This window comes from Pseudorasbora parva, chromosome 24 (genome assembly GCF_024679245.1).
Source record: "Pseudorasbora parva isolate DD20220531a chromosome 24, ASM2467924v1, whole genome shotgun sequence".
Classification (NCBI taxonomy): Eukaryota; Metazoa; Chordata; class Actinopteri; order Cypriniformes; family Gobionidae; genus Pseudorasbora; species Pseudorasbora parva.
The window spans coordinates 15366581-15387090 of record NC_090195.1 but is presented as its reverse complement, the minus strand read 5'-3'; the positions used below and the strand labels follow the sequence as shown (position 1 = coordinate 15387090).

At 35.2% G+C, this 20510-nt stretch overlaps 2 protein-coding genes across 5 annotated transcripts; both read right to left on the bottom strand.

Moving 5' to 3' along the window:
• Positions 1-2996: 2996 nt before the first annotated feature.
• On the bottom strand, positions 2997-15314 carry si:ch211-161h7.4 (muscle M-line assembly protein unc-89). 3 transcript variants are annotated; one of them, XM_067435213.1, is made up of 18 exons: positions 14968-15314; positions 13704-13747; positions 13541-13605; positions 13311-13426; positions 13167-13224; positions 12633-12825; positions 12467-12547; positions 12298-12378; positions 10780-10938; positions 10257-10699; positions 8670-9062; positions 7923-8516; positions 7225-7843; positions 7005-7078; positions 6057-6218; positions 4544-4704; positions 4240-4330; positions 2997-4159 (listed from the first exon to the last, which is right to left on the bottom strand). In XM_067435213.1, the coding sequence occupies exons 1-18, from the start codon at positions 14974-14976 to the stop codon at positions 4074-4076; spliced, it is 3429 nt and encodes a 1142-aa protein (XP_067291314.1). In that variant the 5' UTR covers positions 14977-15314; the 3' UTR covers positions 2997-4073. The 3 variants fall into 3 exon arrangements, with proteins under 3 accessions (XP_067291314.1, XP_067291316.1, XP_067291315.1); XM_067435215.1 differs by lacking the exon at positions 12298-12378; XM_067435214.1 differs by lacking the exons at positions 13541-13605; positions 13704-13747.
• Positions 15315-15745: 431 nt separating this feature from the next.
• Positions 15746-20403, bottom strand: si:ch211-161h7.5 (uncharacterized). 2 transcript variants are annotated; one of them, XM_067435437.1, is made up of 8 exons: positions 20269-20403; positions 19174-19279; positions 17721-17865; positions 17516-17629; positions 16844-16988; positions 16618-16766; positions 16403-16542; positions 15746-16302 (listed from the first exon to the last, which is right to left on the bottom strand). In XM_067435437.1, exons 2-8 carry the CDS (start codon positions 19271-19273, stop codon positions 16148-16150), a joined length of 948 nt encoding a protein of 315 aa, XP_067291538.1. In that variant the 5' UTR covers positions 19274-19279; positions 20269-20403; the 3' UTR covers positions 15746-16147. The 2 variants fall into 2 exon arrangements, with proteins under 2 accessions (XP_067291538.1, XP_067291539.1); XM_067435438.1 differs by lacking the exon at positions 20269-20403 and adding an exon at positions 19412-19492.
• Between the last annotated feature and the right edge of the window lie 107 nt (positions 20404-20510).

The following is a 20510-nucleotide window of genomic DNA, read 5'->3' as shown; positions in this document are numbered from 1 at the left end:
ATATATATATATATATATATATATATATATATATATATATATATATATATATATATATATATATATATATATATATATTCTGATGTAACTCATCTGTTCTCTATGTGAATATATAGTAAAATGTAATTTATTCCTGTGATCAAAGCTGAATTTATCATCATTACTCCAGTCTTCAGTGATCCTTCACTAATCATTCCCATATGAGGATCTGATGATCAACACACATTTAGGATTATTATCAGTTGTGCTGCTCATGGTGATGCTTAATTTTCTAAACATTTGTGGTAAAATTAAAAAAGAGAGAAATTAATACTTTTATTGATCAGACATGCATTAAATTGATCACAAGTGATATTTTTAATATTACAAATTAGATAATTTATTTAATAAATGCAAATAAATGCTGTCCATTGAACTTTCTATTCATTAAAGAATCCTGAAAAATAACATGTAGGCTATCATGGTTTCCACAACATTTTGGGAAATGTTTTCAACACAGATAATAATCATAAATGTTTCTTGATTATGAAATCCTCATCTGAGAATGATTAGTGAAGGATCTTGTGACACTGAAGACTGGAGTAATGATGATAAATTCAGCTTTGATCACAGGAATAAATTACTATATATTCACATAGGGAAAAAAGCGGTTTTAATTTGTAATAATGTTCAAAATATTACTGTTTTAACTATTTTCGATTACATAAATGCAGCCGTGGTGAGCAGAATACTAAACATTAAAAAAGCTGCATTATTCATATGATACTTTATTGTCAATAAATAGCCTACATTGAGATGACTTAAAAAACACACATAAAGCATATATTGTCGCAATCGTCTGATTGTCGTCGTCACGTTTCATCACTCATAACGATTGTTTTCCTTCAGCTGCAGCTCCAGCTTGACAGGGTATTACGAATCCACTTTTGGACTTTCTGTGAGAGCGCCCTCCTCATATTAAGATTCGGAAAAAATTACAGGTCATGCATAGATAATTTTTTGTCTCTGAGTTTAAATCTTGATGTATTCACATTGGTTTCTATGTAAATACACTTGCCCCTGACCTCAAGAAGCGCGCTATCAACCGAGTTTAGAGAAGGCTGTCGTTAGCGTTCCTGTTAACTTGTCCGCCCCCGCACAGGGTAACACCGGTTCGAATCCCGCTCGGAGCGGGTCGACTAGGATCGGTGAGACCCAGTAAAAGTGCGGGGGACGAAAATACATTTTATTAAAAGTGAGGGGGACACGTCCCCCGCGTAATCTACGCCCATGCATTATACTGAATATCCTTTGATAATGTTCAGTGCCCAAATGTTGCTGTTCATAAAACCATCACAGTACAATTAGGGCCTTTATAAAAATTAAAATAAGTTCACCAAAGAAATTTTAAAATTGTGGTTAAAACAACAAACCTATGCAAAACGCTCATCTAATGACCCCTTTATTCATACTTGTAAGGATTTTAACCTGCCAAAGTTCTACTTTTTTTGGAAATGTTCTTTGGGGAGCAGTAATTTGTCCTCTTCCACATTTATAATTCACCCCCAGAGTTTACAACTGGTACCCTTTTAGAGCTTCTCCCTACCCTGAACCACACATCCTTTATCCATCTGCACTCAGATTCACTTAGCACCACAAATGTGAGAGCACAGTAATCAATGTTACCAAGCGAGGAAAAGGGTTGCAACATTTCAATGCATTAAGCTTTGAGTGCCTACACAAGCTTATGAAACTATACCAAAAACTCACAGCTTTGAGTTGTTTTCCCCTTTTAGCCCATGGTGAGTTGTGTTGATTGAATTTCAGAGTTCCTCAGGATCATAATTAAATTTAAAATGAATATGTGGAGAAAAGACCAACCCAAGAGGATCCTCAGGAAAACCCTCAGTCCAGATTATAATTATAATCAATATTTTGCACACTGAAGTACTGTACCTATTACAGCATTCAGCTACCCTTATGGGTCTCTATGCATGACCTTTACAGTGACACCAACATGTATCCATCAACAGCTGGATACAAACGTGATATTTTCCAGTTTGCCAGACATTGAATTAGAAATATGGAAAGTTATTCCATTTAATACTGCTAATCATTTAGCTTGGTTTGACACTTTTGCTTTCTTGACATCAGTAAGCTCACACATGTGGTTTTCAGGGGATACTCATTCATCTGAGCAATTATTCCATTAAAGCAGAATGACTGGATCCACACAGGTGGACTTGTGCGATAAAGATAACAAATTAGCCTATATGTCCGTAGCTACTGTTATTTCAGCATAATTCCGATTCCCGAGTGAAAGACAGAATATTGAAGGATTCACTGTGATTAAGCTGTAACACTTGATTTAGTGGTTAACTAAAACTTTTCCAACCTTGGCTAAAGCTCTGATTGGACAAAGTAATCCAGAATTCACTGGAATTTGTGGTAAACAAACCATTTTTCTTTTTAGGCACTAAGGCACACAATGAAAGAGAGTTTTATGTTCATTGGTTTGAAAAGGACAGGGGCATCTTAACTAGAACCACATGGCTGGTAAGCAAGAAAAATGTATTATCTTTATAAACCAAGTCTTTGTGTTATTAGTATCACACTTGTGTAAAATATTCTTAGTGGTGCCTCATGGCCAAGGGACACACTTGTTTAAAGTATCATGTTTTGCTATGGTAAGCTGTTCTAAGGTATTTCATCTCGTATTTTTCATTTTTTTAATGTTTCTATCGCATGCTGCATAATTAAACAATAAAATCTCCTAGTTACAAAATTCTAGGAAAATTCTTAGAAATGTGGGTGTTTCCTCTTAAAATTAAAGGTGAAATCTTAGTAAAGAAAAAGGTAATTCAGAAAGCATCTTAAAAGAAGAGTTATAAGGTCCTTGAGAACGGACGGGGACTTTGAAGTTTTTAGCAGCAAAGAAAATGGACGAAAAATGAAGAGGGATGAGAAAGGTGTTATACACAACACACGAGTGAGTTAATAAGACATTACACATTAGATTGTGCAGGGACCATGTTTGTGACAGATCTTATTAGACACGCTAACCGCAGACACAGCACAGAATTAAGCAAACAGCATTAACACCAGAAATAAGCAGTGATCACGTAAGCAATTTCAGAAACGTATTGTGTCGCTGTTCGTTTCCTATCAGATACATTAAGTAGACAATACATGATATAGTCCTCAAAAGACGTGTAACAATGGGGTCAGCCCACCTCCTCACTATAGTGGATTCTTAGCTGTATGAATACGGGTCCATGTCTTTACAAAATGAGTTTAGACTAAGTGACCAGGGGGATTAATTGTCTTGTTAGAGACAAAAATGAGGATAAAGTCTTAACAATCTATATACAAATACATTTTAATAAAAACTAAACCGTCTGATAACTAACGCTATTTTGCTTCTTTCAAATAAAATGTTGCTTTTTTTAAAAAAAAAGCACATTTAGAGTGATATGGCAACATTTGCACCTCACTGCTCTTTCAGAACTGATGGAACCTGAATGGAATGACGAGCTTTCAAACAGCAACATTCAAACAAACATGTTTCTTACAAGTCTATACATAAATACATTCCCAAACTAGGCAGAGGAAGAGTTCATATCAATATTAAAAACACAAATGCAGTGAAATCACACGAGATTACACTGATGGAAACTGTGAGGAGGTTATTAATAATTTGACTTGAGATTTCACTTGTACATCAAATAAACAGCACTACTTCTGGGAATAAAAAAAACAGGCAAAGTTGGACATGCACAGCAATATAATATAGTAAAGGATCTGCTGACCCCTGTTGACAACCTGACAAATTTGTTCACAAAATCTAGAATTGCATTCCGAAAGGAAACAACAACAGGAATATACACGTATATTAACAAGACTAAGGTTTTGAAAAGCTTTTTACATGGCATCATAAAATCATGTCTCTAAGGTTGATATTTTCTTCAAGCTATTTACACAAAAAGGAAGTATCATTTATGAGCTTTGCCAGACAAATGTGTATGACTTTTTGAAACAAAATCATCTACAGTTTTATCTTTTAAAAAATGCAGCAGCTAAATATTTTATGTCAATCAGCTTGGCGTATCATTGGACTGTGTCCTGTGGTAAATCAGCACTGCAGGTTCCTGACACAGGTTGTGGATGCTATACGCTTGTCCTGTTACACAAGAATAAAATAAAATTCATGAAATCAAGAACACATTAATAATTAGTATTTAGTAATAAGTTTTCACTTACCAGAGGGGATCATAAACACTTCTCCAGAATTATAGACTGATTTTACACCATCAATATCAACACGCACACAACTTGAGATGATGCTGAATACCTGATTAAATAGAAAAACATTAAGGTTAAACCGTTATATAATGTAAATGTAATGCAAATATGAATGAATTACAGAGTGAGATTGTGTAGTATGACAACATTTTCTAGAATTATTTATAAAACTGGGCAAAACAAGTAACGTAATCTTCTCATGAACTTGTTTGTACAATTACAATTATTATGGGTATGCAATTATCAGAAACGTTCTACTCACATAAACCATATCATGGTCCACCTGTGAGGGTTTCTTCATGAACGACCCTAGCAGAATCTTTCCATGCGAGAAAGAGTGGCTCTGGAGGTCAACCGTGTGACCCATTGCTCGGCCTCCATGGGAGTGCCAGTGGAAGTCATCAGGACTAATAACTCGTCCGTCTAGAAAGAAGGACAGTGCAAGGAGCAATATGAAACAAGTCAGAAACATTTTTTTTCATTGAAAATAAGCAGAAATGCATGCTGCAAAGTGTGTATGTAATTATATTTGATACAAAAAACTTCCCCCAATATGATTGTGTCTTCATCTCACATCCTGGGCTTTTGTGTTTTATGTGATAAGCATTAAAATGTGCTTCGCACCGAACCTCACAGCGCACACCAATTATCTGTGTGGTGCACTGCATGACATTTGAATGCTACTGTGAATTTTGTACATTAATGCGCTGTGGAGGAAGTCAAACAGCTGGACAGTGTTCACATATCAACACCCTTTTTATTGAAAATTTGTCATGGTTTAACTGTGATAATAGTAACAGAAATCGTTCTTATTTTGACAATTGTCATTTCATGTTAAATTGGGTGAAAGATACTTCAGTAGTAATTATAGTTTATAAATGTGTTTTATAAATACTATAGCTGAACACTGTTGAAACCATATTTACATCAATGGACTGATCTATGGGTATGGTGATGCCATTTCAAAGGTCACCATGAAATTAAAATCCTTGTTTTTTCTAGAACACTGCAGTATTTATTTATAAATGATTTATCCAGTAAATCAAATCATATATGTCACAATAGAAAAGAAAAGCCTATTGTGACCAACTTTAAAGTGGAGGATGTATTGTAAATATTCATTAGGAAAGTACACAAAGTATTAGGGGCTTTAAAGTTTGGAGTCCCATTGTTATAGACCAAGATATCACTTTTTCTCATCTGTTCTGTTTTAATGCTCCCTGTATGAAAAACCCCTGCTGACCATTAGATATTCCAAGAGAAGATTTAAATAATTAAGCTTGATAAAAGAAAAACAATATGTTAAGTAGTAGGAAACTAACATTTTCATTGAAAGCACATTCCCAACTCAGTAAAGCGGTCCATGGGTATAAGATAAGTCCCATATAAACAAGCTGTTATGTAAATTAGTTCCCAGCTGTTTGTACTTCAGCACTTGAAAGTACAAATCTGTATGGATTTCAAAAGGCTTCTAATGTTTTTACAATCAAAAATAACTCTTAAACAAAAAGCAAGTATGTGATTTATTGATTGTAATTATGTAATCAGCCAATGTGTGAATTAAAGTGTGCATGAGAAAACCACCCCAGTAAAACTACCAACAAAAAGTTTACAAGTTCAGGCCAAAGTAAAGGGGACTCCTGTCCCATCACTGTTGTGCCCATGAATACATAATTCAACACAAGGCTTTTCAGGCACTGTGTCCCTGTAACATGGATACCTAATATGCAGAATAGTCTAGTGTTTTAATTTATTTGTGACTGTAATGCCATTACTTTTCGAGGCTGGGGGCCACAAGTGAGAGAACCACGCATGTAGGTTGTCCCAGTCCTCATTTTCCAGGACAACAGGCTCCAATGGAGGCCCACAGAGATCACATTGCGCCAACACTCGTGGAGCCTGTCGCACATGGGCTGTCAACTTTGACGACGGCAAAACTGAAAAAAGAAAAGGAGTTACAGTAACAAATTGTGTTGTTAAAGCACTTCAATTTCCTTGATAAGTGTAAACGTATTATTCTGTGGAACTTCCAAATCATTGTTTATTTTAGAGGCATAACAGAGTAACATTGACTCAACCGGTCATATGAGTTTGAGCACTTAGAAGTGTTTGTTAAACCTATTTTTGCAATTCTTCTTAATGCAGGGCTCAACATTAACCTGCTGCCACCTACTGTTGGTTTAGTTTCATATACTTTTCAACATTCATTTTGTTTATTCAAAAATACAAATCTAATAACAGTTTTTAATGCAGTTGTAATATTTCAGTTTAAATTACTTAATTTGATTTGTAACAGCTCTCTAGTGTCTTATTTTAATTTAACATATAACTTAACTTTAAGAATATAATATAAAAACCTGAAGCATAGCCTCTATGTAGTAAGATTAGAGGAAAAATGCCCTTTATAAAAGGTAAAAATATCGCAAACATGCAGATTTAAAATATGTCAAAGATGTCAAAGCTGAGTGAACACTGGTGAGAATATTGAGAATAAGTTATATTTACAACACACACACACACACACACACACGCATGCACACGCACGCACACGCACACACACACCTAACTTTTTTTCCGGACAAGCAAATGTTTTACTCAGACAAGTGAAAGACTGATTTACTTGTCCGAATGACAAGCACATGAACATGCTTAATGTCAAGCCCTGCTTAATGGCATAGGAATTGAAACTGCAGAATTAAAATATATTGCTCATGAATTCTCACCGATATCCTCATCCTCTTCATCATGTTGCTGAAGCTCAAGCACTGATGACGGCCCACTTCTGAAAGCAACGTCACTACACAAAAAAGCAAAAACACTCAGTTCTGAAACTCAGAATTTTAAACAGTGACTAAAGCTGCAGATCTACATCTTTATTATTTGCACTCAAATGTAAATTGAATTTGTTTAGGCCAGGCATCTGCCTTTTATAAATCAACTTACACATCAGATAAAGTGTTGGGTCCACTGGATACTCGGACACTCATCTTCTTTCTGGTCCCTGGCGGCTCCACAGTAACACCACTGGTGAAGCCAAAGGAGGTGCGTCCGTCTCCCTGCAGCTGATCATCACTTTGAGCCACATTCTCACTTGAGTGATCTGACTGGTCCTCAAGAGAGTGAAGAAGGTTTCTGCGTCCCTGTTTTCTGCTCCTTTGTCCACTTTTTACCAAATTTTCATTTTTTTCAGAAGCAAAAATTGCATTCATTGAGGCTAAAGATCGTTTAATTGACTTTGGCGTGTTGATTATGTTTCTTTTTATGTTCCTGGTGTGATTGTTTGTTTTTTGCAATTTCATTATATTCGCCTCCTTATTAAATCCACCACGAAGAGGAGTGTTCGATAGTTTGGACTTTTGTGGGGGACTGCGAGGAGGTGGAAGCTCTTCTTCTGGTTCCTGAGACTGCGGCGCCTCCCACCAATTGGAAGGAGCTTTTCTTTGTCTTTTCTGTGGAAAGTTGTCTGATGCAGAACTCTCTGGTCTTCTAAGAGAAGAGGAGGGTGGTTTCTGTGCAGATCCAACATCTCTTGAGTAAACCAAGTCAAACACTCTCTTCTCGCCTGTTTTATTTATCAGAGGAAAAAATAAGTACAAAACCTTAATTCATACAAAGTAAAATCTGTTTGGAAATGACTTTACCTGGTAAGACGCTGTGCTGTCTGTGAGGATTACAGAATTCTGGACTAATCTCCACTGCATTCTCAGTCGGACAAGCTCCCACTTCCTCTCCTGACCTATGAGCTGGTGATGCCACTTGAGGTAGAGTGGCTGCCGATTTTGGTTTCCTTCGTCCGCCAGTCTTCTTAGCTGTCTTCTGCTCAGCTCCAGTATCATGTTGATTGCCAACTGTAATCAACTTCTTCACATTGTCCAACACATTGTGAGTCTTCGGTTTCTTCTGATTCCCCTGGGCATGCCTGAGGGACTGTGTTTCTTCAGAATCAACAGCAGCTGCTTGCTTCTTTGACGTTTTTTTACTGGCTTTCAACTCCTGTGACGTGACAAACACCTGCTTTGGCTGAAGCTCTGTGGTACTTTCATTTGGGCTAGAGAGCCACCATGATCCTGGAGGTTTCCTTTTCCTCTTGGTACACAGAGGACTGTCTGACGAAATGTCAGACACAGTTGTTGGTGGATCTTTTGGTTTTGGTTCCCGCCTCTGTTTTTCTTTTCTCTTCTGTTTTTCGCCTGGATCCACAGCATCTTCTATGGTGGAAGATTGTTTACTTACAGCTACAATGTAAAAATAAAACAGAAAATATTGCAAGTTTTCAGCAACACATGTAGTTAGGGATGCCTAATCTGTAAATCTTGTGTATTAGGTTACAATTCTGCTTTGGAAATATAAATGCACAGCAAAGATAAGCAAAATCCAGAGGAACAAACCTTTTCTTTGTTCCTCCTCTTGCTCATTGAGGGCAGGTGGAAGTTCATGCACTTGCTCATCACAGGAAGGATTGCTCTGTTTCAACTTTATTTGTTGTTTAGAAGTTTGTTTCTTTGTCTTAGTGACAGTTTCCTCCTTTTTGCTGTTCCTTCTATTTTTGTTGGATTTCACTGACTTTGTGGAGTGAAGAGCTGCTGCAGCAGTGACTTTATTGGATTTCTTCTTCGCATTTGACCCTGGATTCTCCTGTTTAGATGATTTTAAGGGTTTCTTAGTCGCTTTAGACACAGGAACTGGGATTTCTTGGCTGCCACCTGGATCCACTCCATCCGTTTCATCCTTTTCAGAAAGTTGAACAGGCTCAGGTGCTTTGCTGTTTGACCGTTTCTTTTCTGTAACCATTACACAAAGCAATATTTCAAATATACCTTTTGGGAAACAACCCAGAGTGATAAACTGTAATCCAAACATGGATCTCGATTAGATTGTTGCTGAATATGCATTTACACAACCTCTGTGTGAAAATATAATGTCTTATTTGCTACAGTTTTAATAGAAAAACATTCATGGAATTTGGAATTGGAATTACTATTAGGAATTTTTATTTAGTTTTAGTTCATTTTTGAGAGAAGTTACTTGTTGTACCAGTTTTCATAATGTAGTGAAAAAGTGCTAATGTATATGATAAATAGCCTATAATAAATCAGGAAACTAGATAAGGTGAAATAAACCATGTGTACATGTTTGTGTTTATAGGTGACAGTGCAGTTATTCTGATGAAAGGCAAAAATACATTTCTCAAATGACAACAATCGTTGTGATTATACAACCCTTTACATTGCAATTAAATCACTTGCATATGTGACAAAATAATGTTGATCATTAGCCATTGGCTAATAAAGTCTTAGATTTCACTTGCCTATGAGAGTGTGTGTTAGAGGCTTAGTATAAGTTTAGCATAGATATATTTTTAATCGCATTCTCCGTCAAGCGATCTTTCATTTTAGCTCAATGGATGCACATCGTACCAGTATTTGACGTACCATAAACAGAAACGCTGTTTCTCACACACATGCAAAGAGAGAGAGAGTCTTGCATACAATGCAGAATCAACGCACTACATTATCCAATTGCCAATTTGTCTATATTATATTATATTTGTATATGAACTTTGAAATAGATTGTTTTATTCCCCATTATAATTTATCGTTATGCATTTGTACTTTTTCTATCTGGACACAGAGCATAATAAACATGCAGCTTGTTCATTATCATTACCTGTGAAACTGTTGATTTCTATGGCAGTTAAATTAATATTGTCTTTTCATTAGACTATTGGTATTGACTGTTTTGTGTTCTTTAATTGGTATGGCCACAAATGCACCATAATGCAGGAAATCACATCTACGAAATAAAAACAATTCTGAGAACCCCCAGACCCCCCACAAAAAAATAGCACCACCTATAATATTTTTCACCTATAATATTTTTCACCACCAGTTACTAATAAACACTACAGTCCACTGATAAAGTATAATGCATTTTTATACATCATAAATAGAAGATTTGGTAAAAGTGTGATTTACCTGCTTGTACTTCTTTGCGTGCCTGTACAGTTTCAGAAGAGGTCAGATCACAAACCCGGTCCTCCAGTACTTCAGTAACAGGGTCTGCTCCATCCTCTACTACACCATTATGAGTCACAGAGTCTTTGCCACTCTTTTTTGAAACTTTTCCATGCTTTCCTTTCGGTTTTTGTTTACCAGACTCTATTTGTGCTTTGCTTCTTTTACCATCCAACCCATGCTGATTAGTCATCTCTGCTTCACTCAGCGATAGCTGTTCTGTTGAGTGCGGCTCTGTAAGAACATTCTCCTTTGCTGTGTCAGCAGGGACAGGTTTTTTGTTCCTGCTGGTTTCTGCCTTGCGAGGGATAATAAAAAGAACAGGGGCCTCATCGTCCAGGATCATGAAGTCCTCCTCTAAATCTACAGGTGGAGGAGCTGGAACTGCTGCTCGTTTCCTGGAGCTTATGAATAGAAAAGTTTCACACAAAAAAGCAACAATGGCACAAGTGGTTTAAGTTCAGAACGTCCCATTTAAACTCACCATGGGGATTTGGGCATCATGGCTTTTTTAAGCTTCTGCTGGAAAGATGATCTTTTGCCTGGATCCTCCATCACTTGATTTCTGCATTGTTCTGCCTCCCGAAGTTTTGGTTCACTCTTCTGTACCAAAACAGGAGAAAGCTGTCCAGGATCTTTATCCCTTAATAATGATAAAACAAGAGAAGATTCATTATGAAATCAGCAGGAACATTACAATAGTGATTAGGGCTGCACGATTATGACAAAAATCATAATTGTCAATTATTCCCTTAAAATTGTAATTGCGATTATTAAATACGATTATCACAATTTACATTGAATGATGTTTTGAATAGCTTTATACTAGGAGAGTAACGATACACTTGTCACGATTCAATATAAATCACGATACTTAACTTATTGATGAACTTATTGATATTTTAAGACAAAATAAAGAGGGTTCTTTTTTTTTTTTACTTTCTTCTTTTTTATTATTATTATTATATTATCAGGACCCACAAATATTCCCCCATTGCATCATTATACATTATATTCAACATTAAAGTGCTTTATTTTAGTGATGTCACTGAAACTCCGAAAACATAATTATTTTTTCTCCTCATGCCTTACTCACGCTTTCAATGCAGACAGTATTCTCTCCCAGTCCCTCCTCTCCCGCTATTAATGCACTATACATATAAGAATAAACCATCTAAAATGCTTTAAGTAATCATACTACTAAAACCAAATGTGATCTGGTGATTTAAACGATGTTTGGGCTGCAAGTGCAATAAGGAGTGCAATTAATTGATGTTTGAGCTTTGACTTTGAGTAGTGTCGAAGCTTCAAATGATCAATGCAATCCGTCACAGTTCTAATAGCAAGAAAGTGTGTCAAAAGGACTATTCCTAAACTGTAAATCTTTAGCTCCTCTAAAATTTTTAATTCTGCATGTACTCACTCTCATGTTGTTTGCGCATGTCTTACAATCATTTGAACGTCCGTGTTTACTACAGTATGCTAGTCGTGGTAAATCTGGTCATCAGAAGAACCCCTTGAGTCTCTTCAGAAGACCTGGATTTGACACTCGATTAGTTATTTTTACAATGCTTGTATGACATTCATTGGATCTTTTTGATCCAAAGTTTGAGAGGAATGGAATAGTATCCTTAGCGTCATATTAGTACCCTAAGCGTCAATACTTTATGATGCCCGTGGCACTGGGAATGGACTTAAATGGAGGGACAGAAATCGCAGGTTTTATAACAAACATCTTCATTTGTGTTTAGAAGCTAATCGAAACAACATATAGGCTGTGTGCACAGATTCTGTGCTATTTCGCATGCATTCCACCAGTCAGCGTACTGCTGTCACAACATGCTATCTAAGTACGTAGAATAATACGTTGGGTTTTTTTGGTAGCAATCGCAGCTTTGATTGATTACATAATCGTAGCATCCATAATTGTAATCGCGATAAGATTAAATTCGATTAATTGTGCAGCCCTAATAGTAATATTACAGAATTTTAGTTTCCTTACACTATTAAATCTTCCTTAATTTCTGGAGGTAAAGACTGGGTGGCTTGCACTGACGTTTTTGTGTTTTTTGGAAGCTTCATGCTAAAAAAAATAAAGTTAAGTTATATTTCTTATTATAACAATAAAACATGCAGATGCATAACACTTTTGTTAAATATTAATAACTGACCTTGAAAAGGAACCTGCATTTGATTTAGCATTTTTTCTAAACTCAAGCCTTTCTGGTGGTGATGTGAGAGACCCGCTATCCCTTTCAGAGTAGAAATAATAAAGCAACAGTTAGGTAATAAAACAAAAACAAACGATATCAGCTATCAAACTTTTTTTATTCTTACCCACAGAGGGATTCCTTCACCGGTTCTGACTGCTGAATGCAGGCCACCTTGTTTAAGTCTCCACCAATGGGCTCCTCATCCTCAACTCCAAAGAGAAGAGGATCAGCCACAGGTCTGACAGATTCATCCCTCTCTATTGCTAAAGCAATTGGGCTGGATGTCTTAATGGGAGCAATTTCTTTAAATGGACTCTCTTTGTTAGGAATTAAAGAAATATGACAATTAATAAAACTTCAAAAATGGTGATGAAATATACAGAATTTTTTTACAACAACCAGCTCTATTACATTGATCAAAAGTAAAGATTTGTATCCGCTTGCCCGGCCAGGAATGTATTTAATTGTATTACTGAATATGTCATAATATAATACATTAAATTACCAAAAATAAAATTTCTTATAAATTTTTAATATATAAAATATATTTTATTTTGGTAAAAAAAAATTATCTAATGTTCTGCATTCTGCAATAATAGCTGGAAAATATAGTCACAATAAATCAACTGATAAGAAATTGTTGTGGATGTAGGGTTACCTCTAATTATTTCATCCTCTTGAATGCCATTTTCTTGGATCAAAAAACCCTTGTGTACCTGACAATCAGAGTCATCGGATTAACATTCAGCATCACATTGTGGCAATGAGAACAAACTGATATCTGATGATTCACTCTGTGTACCCGTTTAGAAGATGCCTTCATCTTCTCTGGATCACGTGAGATTTTCTTCTGAACATTTACACCGGTGCTTTTGGGCAAGGGAGAAAGCAGAGGCAGACCCGGCTCAGAGTCAGCATCTACCAATAATAAAAACAACAACATGGAATATGGTTTTACACAATGAATGAATGGCATGAAACAATGACAACGAAATGGAGATTTTTAGCAATGAGGTGAATGTAGATAAGTACCAATGTCATCGAAGAGATTGTCAATGTTAGGCAGGGTGAAGACATCATTGAGTTCAGAACGGGCTCTGAAAATTTGCGAAATGTGAAATGTGCCTCACACTTGAGCTAGATAAGATATTAACTTAATCCAATACAGATGTTTTGAAAGTGGTACATTACTTACATTTCCTGTTTTTGGTGATAATGCAGTTTCTTTTTGGCTTTGACCTGAAATAATTGATTCAAACTTTACAAGTTCATATAAAGGAAAAAATGCATAAATAAATAACATATAAAACACATATATTAACATTTATCATATAATTCACACACCTACACTAGGTCTGTCTATCTATCTATCTATCTATCTATCTATCTATCTATCTATCTATCTATCTATCTATCTATCTATCTATCTATCTATCTATCTATCTATCTATCTGTGTTCAAAGGAGTCAAATTTTGAAAGAAGCCTCTTCTGCTCGCCAGGGATGCATTTAATTGATCAAAAATAAATATTTGTGAGATAATAAATGTGTCATATTTGCTAAATATAATAACAATTAAAAAATAACTTTTATATTTTAATATGGTGTTAAAACATTTAATTTATTCCTGTGAATTTTCAGCATCCAGTCTTCAGTGTCGCATGATCCTTTTAGAAATCATTTATGCTGGTTTGTCAATGTTGAAAACAGTTGTGCTGCTTAATATTTTGGGGAGAAACGGTGACATTTTTTGATGAATAGCAAGGTCAAAATAACAGCATTTATTTAAATTAGAAATAATTTATAAATGTCTGTACTGTCACTTGTGATCAATCATTTGCTGAATGAAAAATAAATTAAAAACATCTTACCGACCACAAACCTTTGAATGATAGTACAGCATAGAAGATATGTAAACATTTATTATATATTTTTTAACATTAGTGAAATGCCACTAGGCACTGTGAAATGGCACTAGAAAACATTTATAACATATTATAACATTTATTAGAATTAGAAATAATTTATAAATGTCTGTACTGTCACTTGTGATCAAGTCATTTGCTGAATGAAAAATAAATTAAAAACATCTTACCGACCACAAACGTTTAAATGATAGTACAGTATAGAAGACATGTAAACATTTATTATATATAACATATTTAGTAGAGATACAATATTTGGTCGATTATATAGGAATAATATAGTCGCTTTAACTGTCGGAACTGTCACTTCTACTTTCGTTTCGTGAATATTGACTTTGTCTCAAAAGTTAGTGTACTGCTTATTCCGAGAGAATTTTGAGTAACGTTACCAAAATTGAGAATTTTGGGCATCACATAGACATGATGCCCAAAGATGCTGTCCAGCTAGGTATGACATAAGTTACAGCGCCACAGACGTTTGCTACAATACAAACCACTGTGATTTTATTCTTTAAGTCCAGCTGTAACTACTGACCTGTGACATCGTGTCCACCCTCGATAACAGAGACTGTGTGTCCGCCAGTGAAGCTCATAAACCCGCAGATAGTCCGGTTCTTCGTGTCACTGTCAACATGACTGGTAAGTTAGCAGACCGCCATTCGCCGATTACATTACAGTCTTCTTTGTTTAAACAATTTGAATGTCTCGGTGTTAATATATTCCTGTTACATTTACGATCGTTTTACGTTCAAAACAATGGAGAAATAATTAATAAAAAAAGTATATCCCACAGAAAGCATTAATATCTTTCAGAGTCCGTAGCCCACAACAACAACACAAATTCTCCCGCTCAATATTTTTCCTGTGCAGGAGGAAGACACACAATGAAATGCTGCCACCTAGTGCCATGGAGTGTCTCACAGCCGTATTGTAAACCATAGACTGTAACAAATAAAAAATAAAAAAAATAATACAAAAAAATTGTAAACTAGGTTTAAGGGAAGATGCCTAGTTATTTAAACTAAATTAACAATTATAATGAAATACCAAAATACCATCATAAATAATTTAGTCATTTGTAATGTCTTAAATTAGCTACAAATAGAAAGTATCCCTTCTTTTGCTTCCAAGGCTTTTCATTTTTTTTAAACACACATTTAATGGTAATTTTAATAAAGATAGAAGAGTATATCTTTAAGATTCTAATATATAAACAATATATATATATTTTTATTAATATCATTTTTTTATTCATCAACAATATAAATTATACAGACATCATCTGTAAGCACTTGAGTTATTAGACACTGCAAACTGTTCTTACACAGAGCAATATTCAATTCATTAATATGACTGATATAACAATATCATAGTAACTCAATCTTCAATCACCCCACTAGCTTCTTGACTTCTCCTCTAAAACTTTACTGATTCTAGTTTTATGATTTTATTGCTGTAGAAAAATGTACATAACAGTGCACAGCTCATGGTCACAGTGCAGCTATTCAGCTAGGACACCCCCTGCCCTGATAAGAGCAATTCATTTTGTGTAACTGTGTTACACAAGCTTTGCATAAATCTTTTTTTTTTAATGATTTATCAAAAGTACATATAAACAATGTACACATTTGAACAATTAAAAAAAATACCATTAATAAAAAAGCATATTGTAGGATGATTACATATATAAAATTCAATTATATGAACAGTTCAGTTTAACTGAAGACCTTCTTTTGCTTTTCAGCGATTTCCATCGGAGACACGGCTTCATCTGCATTCATGCCTCTGTAGAGAGGATGTTTAATATGCCTCCATATAACCAGCAACACTTCAATGGCAAATAGTGTACAAGCCAACCCTAGTAGAACAGCTGTGGATTACAACACACAATATTGATGTCATGAAATACACTACAGATAAAGAACATAACAGCAAAACCATTATGATGTTCAGTGTTTGTTATGGCTCACCTATATAAATGCCATTGCGACTTGGATCCGCAGAGTTAAAGTTCTTTGTCATGTTTCCGCTCAAAGCCACAATGACAACAGGGAAGACTGTCAGAATGTATCGCAGGTTCTTTTCAAACACAAAGTTCTTAACAATAAACCTGTAAAAATCATTACGCATTAATCTCAAGATTACCATCTTTCCTTTATTTAACATAATAGTTTCAAGGTCTTACCAGGAAATAGCTTCACCCAAAAGAATTGAGAGAGAGACGGTTGCTGCATCTGATTGGGTCATTCCAGCATCATATCTTAGCACAATAGTGAAGTTGATCAAGGTGGCAATCGTCGTCCATGTTGTGTATACAGCAATGCCATTTTGAACCTGCAAGGTTGAAGATGCAACATTAAAAACTGCATTAAGGCTGAGATGCCGTTGAATAATATTTCATGACATCTCACCAATATCCGAATGCACCAGAGGTCTACTTTATGATATTTGTGTAACCAGGCTCCATGTAGTTTAAGGGCATGACAGGTGAAGAAGATCATCACGTAGTTTGTAAAGGCAATCAAGGCAAGGAAAATCAATGAAGCAATCATCACCCTGGAAATAAATGCAAAGAATGTATCTATGAAAGAATTATAATGAGACAAAGATATGTAATTATGAATAAAATATAAATATTCTATATATGATATGATATGATATCGTATCTATATGATATGATTAATCACATCAAAAATAAAATTTTGTTTACATAATATATGTGCGTGTGTTGTATATAATTATTATGTATTTATATATAAATACACACCTTCATATATTTAAGAAATATATAAATCTATACTGTATATATGTATATTTATATAATTTATATAATATTTTTTTCCTTTTTATTTCAATTTTATTCAAAGAAATGTAAGATTCTCTACTCATGCATGAAGTCAGTTTGTTTTTATTAGTGAAAACGTAATGAAAATGTCAAATTGAGTTTAAATAGTGTTTTCTTTTTCCATTATATTTAAAAAAAACCTCATATTTTCATTAAAAAAAACATAATCATTAAAAGCAAATATTCCCTCCAGGCATGATTATGTTTAAGTATATCAACATATCAGAATTTTCCTTACTCTCTGTCCCACAGAAGGAGCCAGCCTATATTCAGCAGCATGTTTATAATCCAGGTGATGAAGAATCCATACGGTAACACTGCAGGACTGCAGTACATTGGACCATAAACAGTCCTGTGATAACAATTATACATAAATGTCTCATGAACTTCAGAATGTTAATACATACCAATTTATTTTGTATCATTTGATTTTCAGTTCATACCTTCTGCAGGTAGTGGAGAGGATGTAAGCATGCATGAGGGACAGCCAGGCGTAGATGACACCCCAGATTGAGAAGGTCCATCCAGAGGGAGTGATCTCAGTATTGTACTTATTTGATATAGCACTAGTGGTGTTCAGATAAGGACCTACGAATGAATAAAACAACTTTGTAGCAATATATTCAACAATAATGTTCTTAAATTGTACCAACACTGTAAACAATTTTATGGTTGATTAAACTTTAAAAAGTAAGTAAAAAATGTTGACTTCATTGAATTTACAATTTTGCGTTAAATCAGCACTAGGTAACTTTTCAACCTTCATAATATATTTTCAAGACTCTTGTGATGATAAATCGACTTCCAATAGGTTAAATGACACGTCTGCCATAGCTTGACGGGGTCTGTATCGTTTTTAATTGTACTTTTAAATTCGGGTTTCGGGTAGTAACCCGAGTACAAAAAGAACTACACAATTCGACTGCTTTACGGCATATACGTCACTTCCACCAACACCCACACTTCCTTAAATTCGGACGTGCGAGCCCAACTTTGTTCGTCGGATAATATAGTCATGTCCGAAGCAGCACAGACAAATAAGAAAGAAAAGGTTTTGTTGGAGGAAAGCAATAAGAGGAAACGAAAAAGTGATGGGATTAAAGGCAGGACGAGGATCAACATTGGACCAGCGTTTGCTCGTTGGCTTGAGCTGAAGGAGGCGTGCCCGACCGATGCTCTCCTGCTTGTTATGGTGATTACCTACCACTCAAACATTGAATTTAAGTATCATATAGATTCTGTAAAATGGTAACCAATAGACTACTATATTGACGCTGGCTTGTAAAATAAAACCCATGAAATGATATTCATATGACATGCTGAAACTGCCACTGACTGTACCTGGGATGAAGACATTTCACACGCGGCGCCAGAAGAACACCTGCATGTGAACTCCTCCTGCAGTGTTCAGGGTAACTGTTAGTGCTGCACCAACCCGCTTTTATGAAGTTATTTGGCCCGCCCCGCCCCGCAAAAATATACTGTATATATTTTTACAACCCGCCCCGGACCCGCTACCATTAAATAGACATACCGGGTCCGCGGGTTATGAGACGACCCGCGCATCACTAGTTCAGGGCTATCAGGGTTGTCATGTCAACAAATGCACGCGCGATGGCATCCCCTGTTGTAGGATGACAGCTTACGACAGTAGTTGAGGACATTATTTTTTCCCAACTGTAGGGGGACCCCGAGAGCAAAAGTTACCCAGTGCTGCTTTAATACAATGAAGGTTTAATAAACAGAAACTCAAAATATTATGCTATCTGAACCATATTAATTAAGTTGATTTGACAAAAGATAAAAAGCTGTGATAAATCATGTGTTAAAAAGATAAATCTTTTTATAGTGCATAATATATTTTGAAATAGCATTCAGTTCATCAGCAGCACATACCTTTTCCTGGTCCAGCAAGCGCATTGAATATGATGCAGATTATGTATATGACCACAGAAAGGACAATGAGTGCTAAACGAGCAATGTTGTGATCTCCCATTGTGAGCTGAAAAAAAAGTAAAAATTCTGCTTGTTATCTGAAAAAAATATAAAACAAAGCGCAGTCAATTTAGAATCACTACTAATCTTATTACTAACCTATGTATATAAACATAAACGCACTAAAATCATATCTTACCTACAGCTAAAAACAATCCCAGAGTCAGAAACCAAGCGTAAAAGAGAGAAGGAAGTGAACATAACACCCCGAGGACTGAACACAAATACTATACTCATGGGAGTCGGACAGGTTTTATAAGAGTGCAGGTTGTGTAACTATATGAATGCACGTGCTCGTGTATGAGTATGACATAGATACATGTGTCTGGCTGCCAAGGCAACCTTTTTTTTCATTGCATACATTTCTGATGGTTATGAAAAAGCCTTACACAACTAAGTGACCTTCACTTTGCACAAGAATAAACAAAAATATTAGCAATAGATGGAAGAGATGCAATAGATGGAAAACATTTGTATTTCTTTAAGGTTATTAGATAGTTCTTTAGATAACATATTCTATGGTTTAGTCATTAACCATGTGTTATGATGTCTTCAACAGTAAAGGGAGCTCGGGGGATGAAGTGACACATGGATGGACTTTGATGAATAGACAAACGGGACAAAATTTGAAGGATAACTATTATGAAAATAAGAGTTGAAGAAGTGATGTAATAAACTGGTTTGTGTGTTTGGTTTCATTCAAATGTACCCTACTTGAATGGTAGATATTTAAGGGCAACCTCGTTGCATATTAAGTTTGTTTTTAAACTTGTTTTTCACCAAAACCAAATTTAAGCAGAATAAGCTAATATAATAATAACATTAAAAAAATACACACGTAGCCTACTGTAAAATGTATTTAAAAATATATTTTAAAAAAATTCAGGATTGTTGGGACATTTTTCCCAGTCATTTCAATGGCAAATGTGTCACAATGTACCTAAATTCAGTAGTTAAATATTTTTTTTTCAGTAGAAGCGTCAGTAGTGGACTCACCTGGGTTTTTGAAGAGTTTATGTACTAAATTAACTACTTAAGTTTTCGTTATTTTCACTGTTAAAATACTTGTTTCAATTCAAATGATTTTATCGTATAAATATTTCTTAACAGTGTAACTACCTAACTGTCCACGCCCTATCCACCACATGCGGTAGGCTAATATAAGGGTTGAAACCACTTTACGGGGGTGATGAAATATGAACAGAAATACATTACCATAAAAAAATCTGAATGTCATG

Excerpts from the sequence above, each read along its gene's own strand:
- si:ch211-161h7.4 (XM_067435213.1), bottom strand. Across the intron at positions 7,844-7,922 it reads ACAGCACAGCGTCTTACCAG|GCGAGAAGAGAGTGTTTGAC; the intron begins GTAAAGTCATTT and ends TAAATAAAACAG. Across the intron at positions 4,705-6,056 it reads GTGGCCCCCAGCCTCGAAAA|ACGGACGAGTTATTAGTCCT; the intron begins GTAATGGCATTA and ends CCTTCTTTCTAG.
- si:ch211-161h7.5 (XM_067435437.1), bottom strand. The coding sequence starts at position 19,273 with ATGGGAGATCACAACATTGCTCGTTTAGCACTCATTGTCCTTTCTGTG. Across the intron at positions 16,767-16,843 it reads TCTGGTGCATTCGGATATTG|GTTCAAAATGGCATTGCTGT; the intron begins GTGAGATGTCAT and ends TCAACCTTGCAG. Across the intron at positions 16,303-16,402 it reads TCGCAATGGCATTTATATAG|CTGTTCTACTAGGGTTGGCT; the intron begins GTGAGCCATAAC and ends TGTAATCCACAG.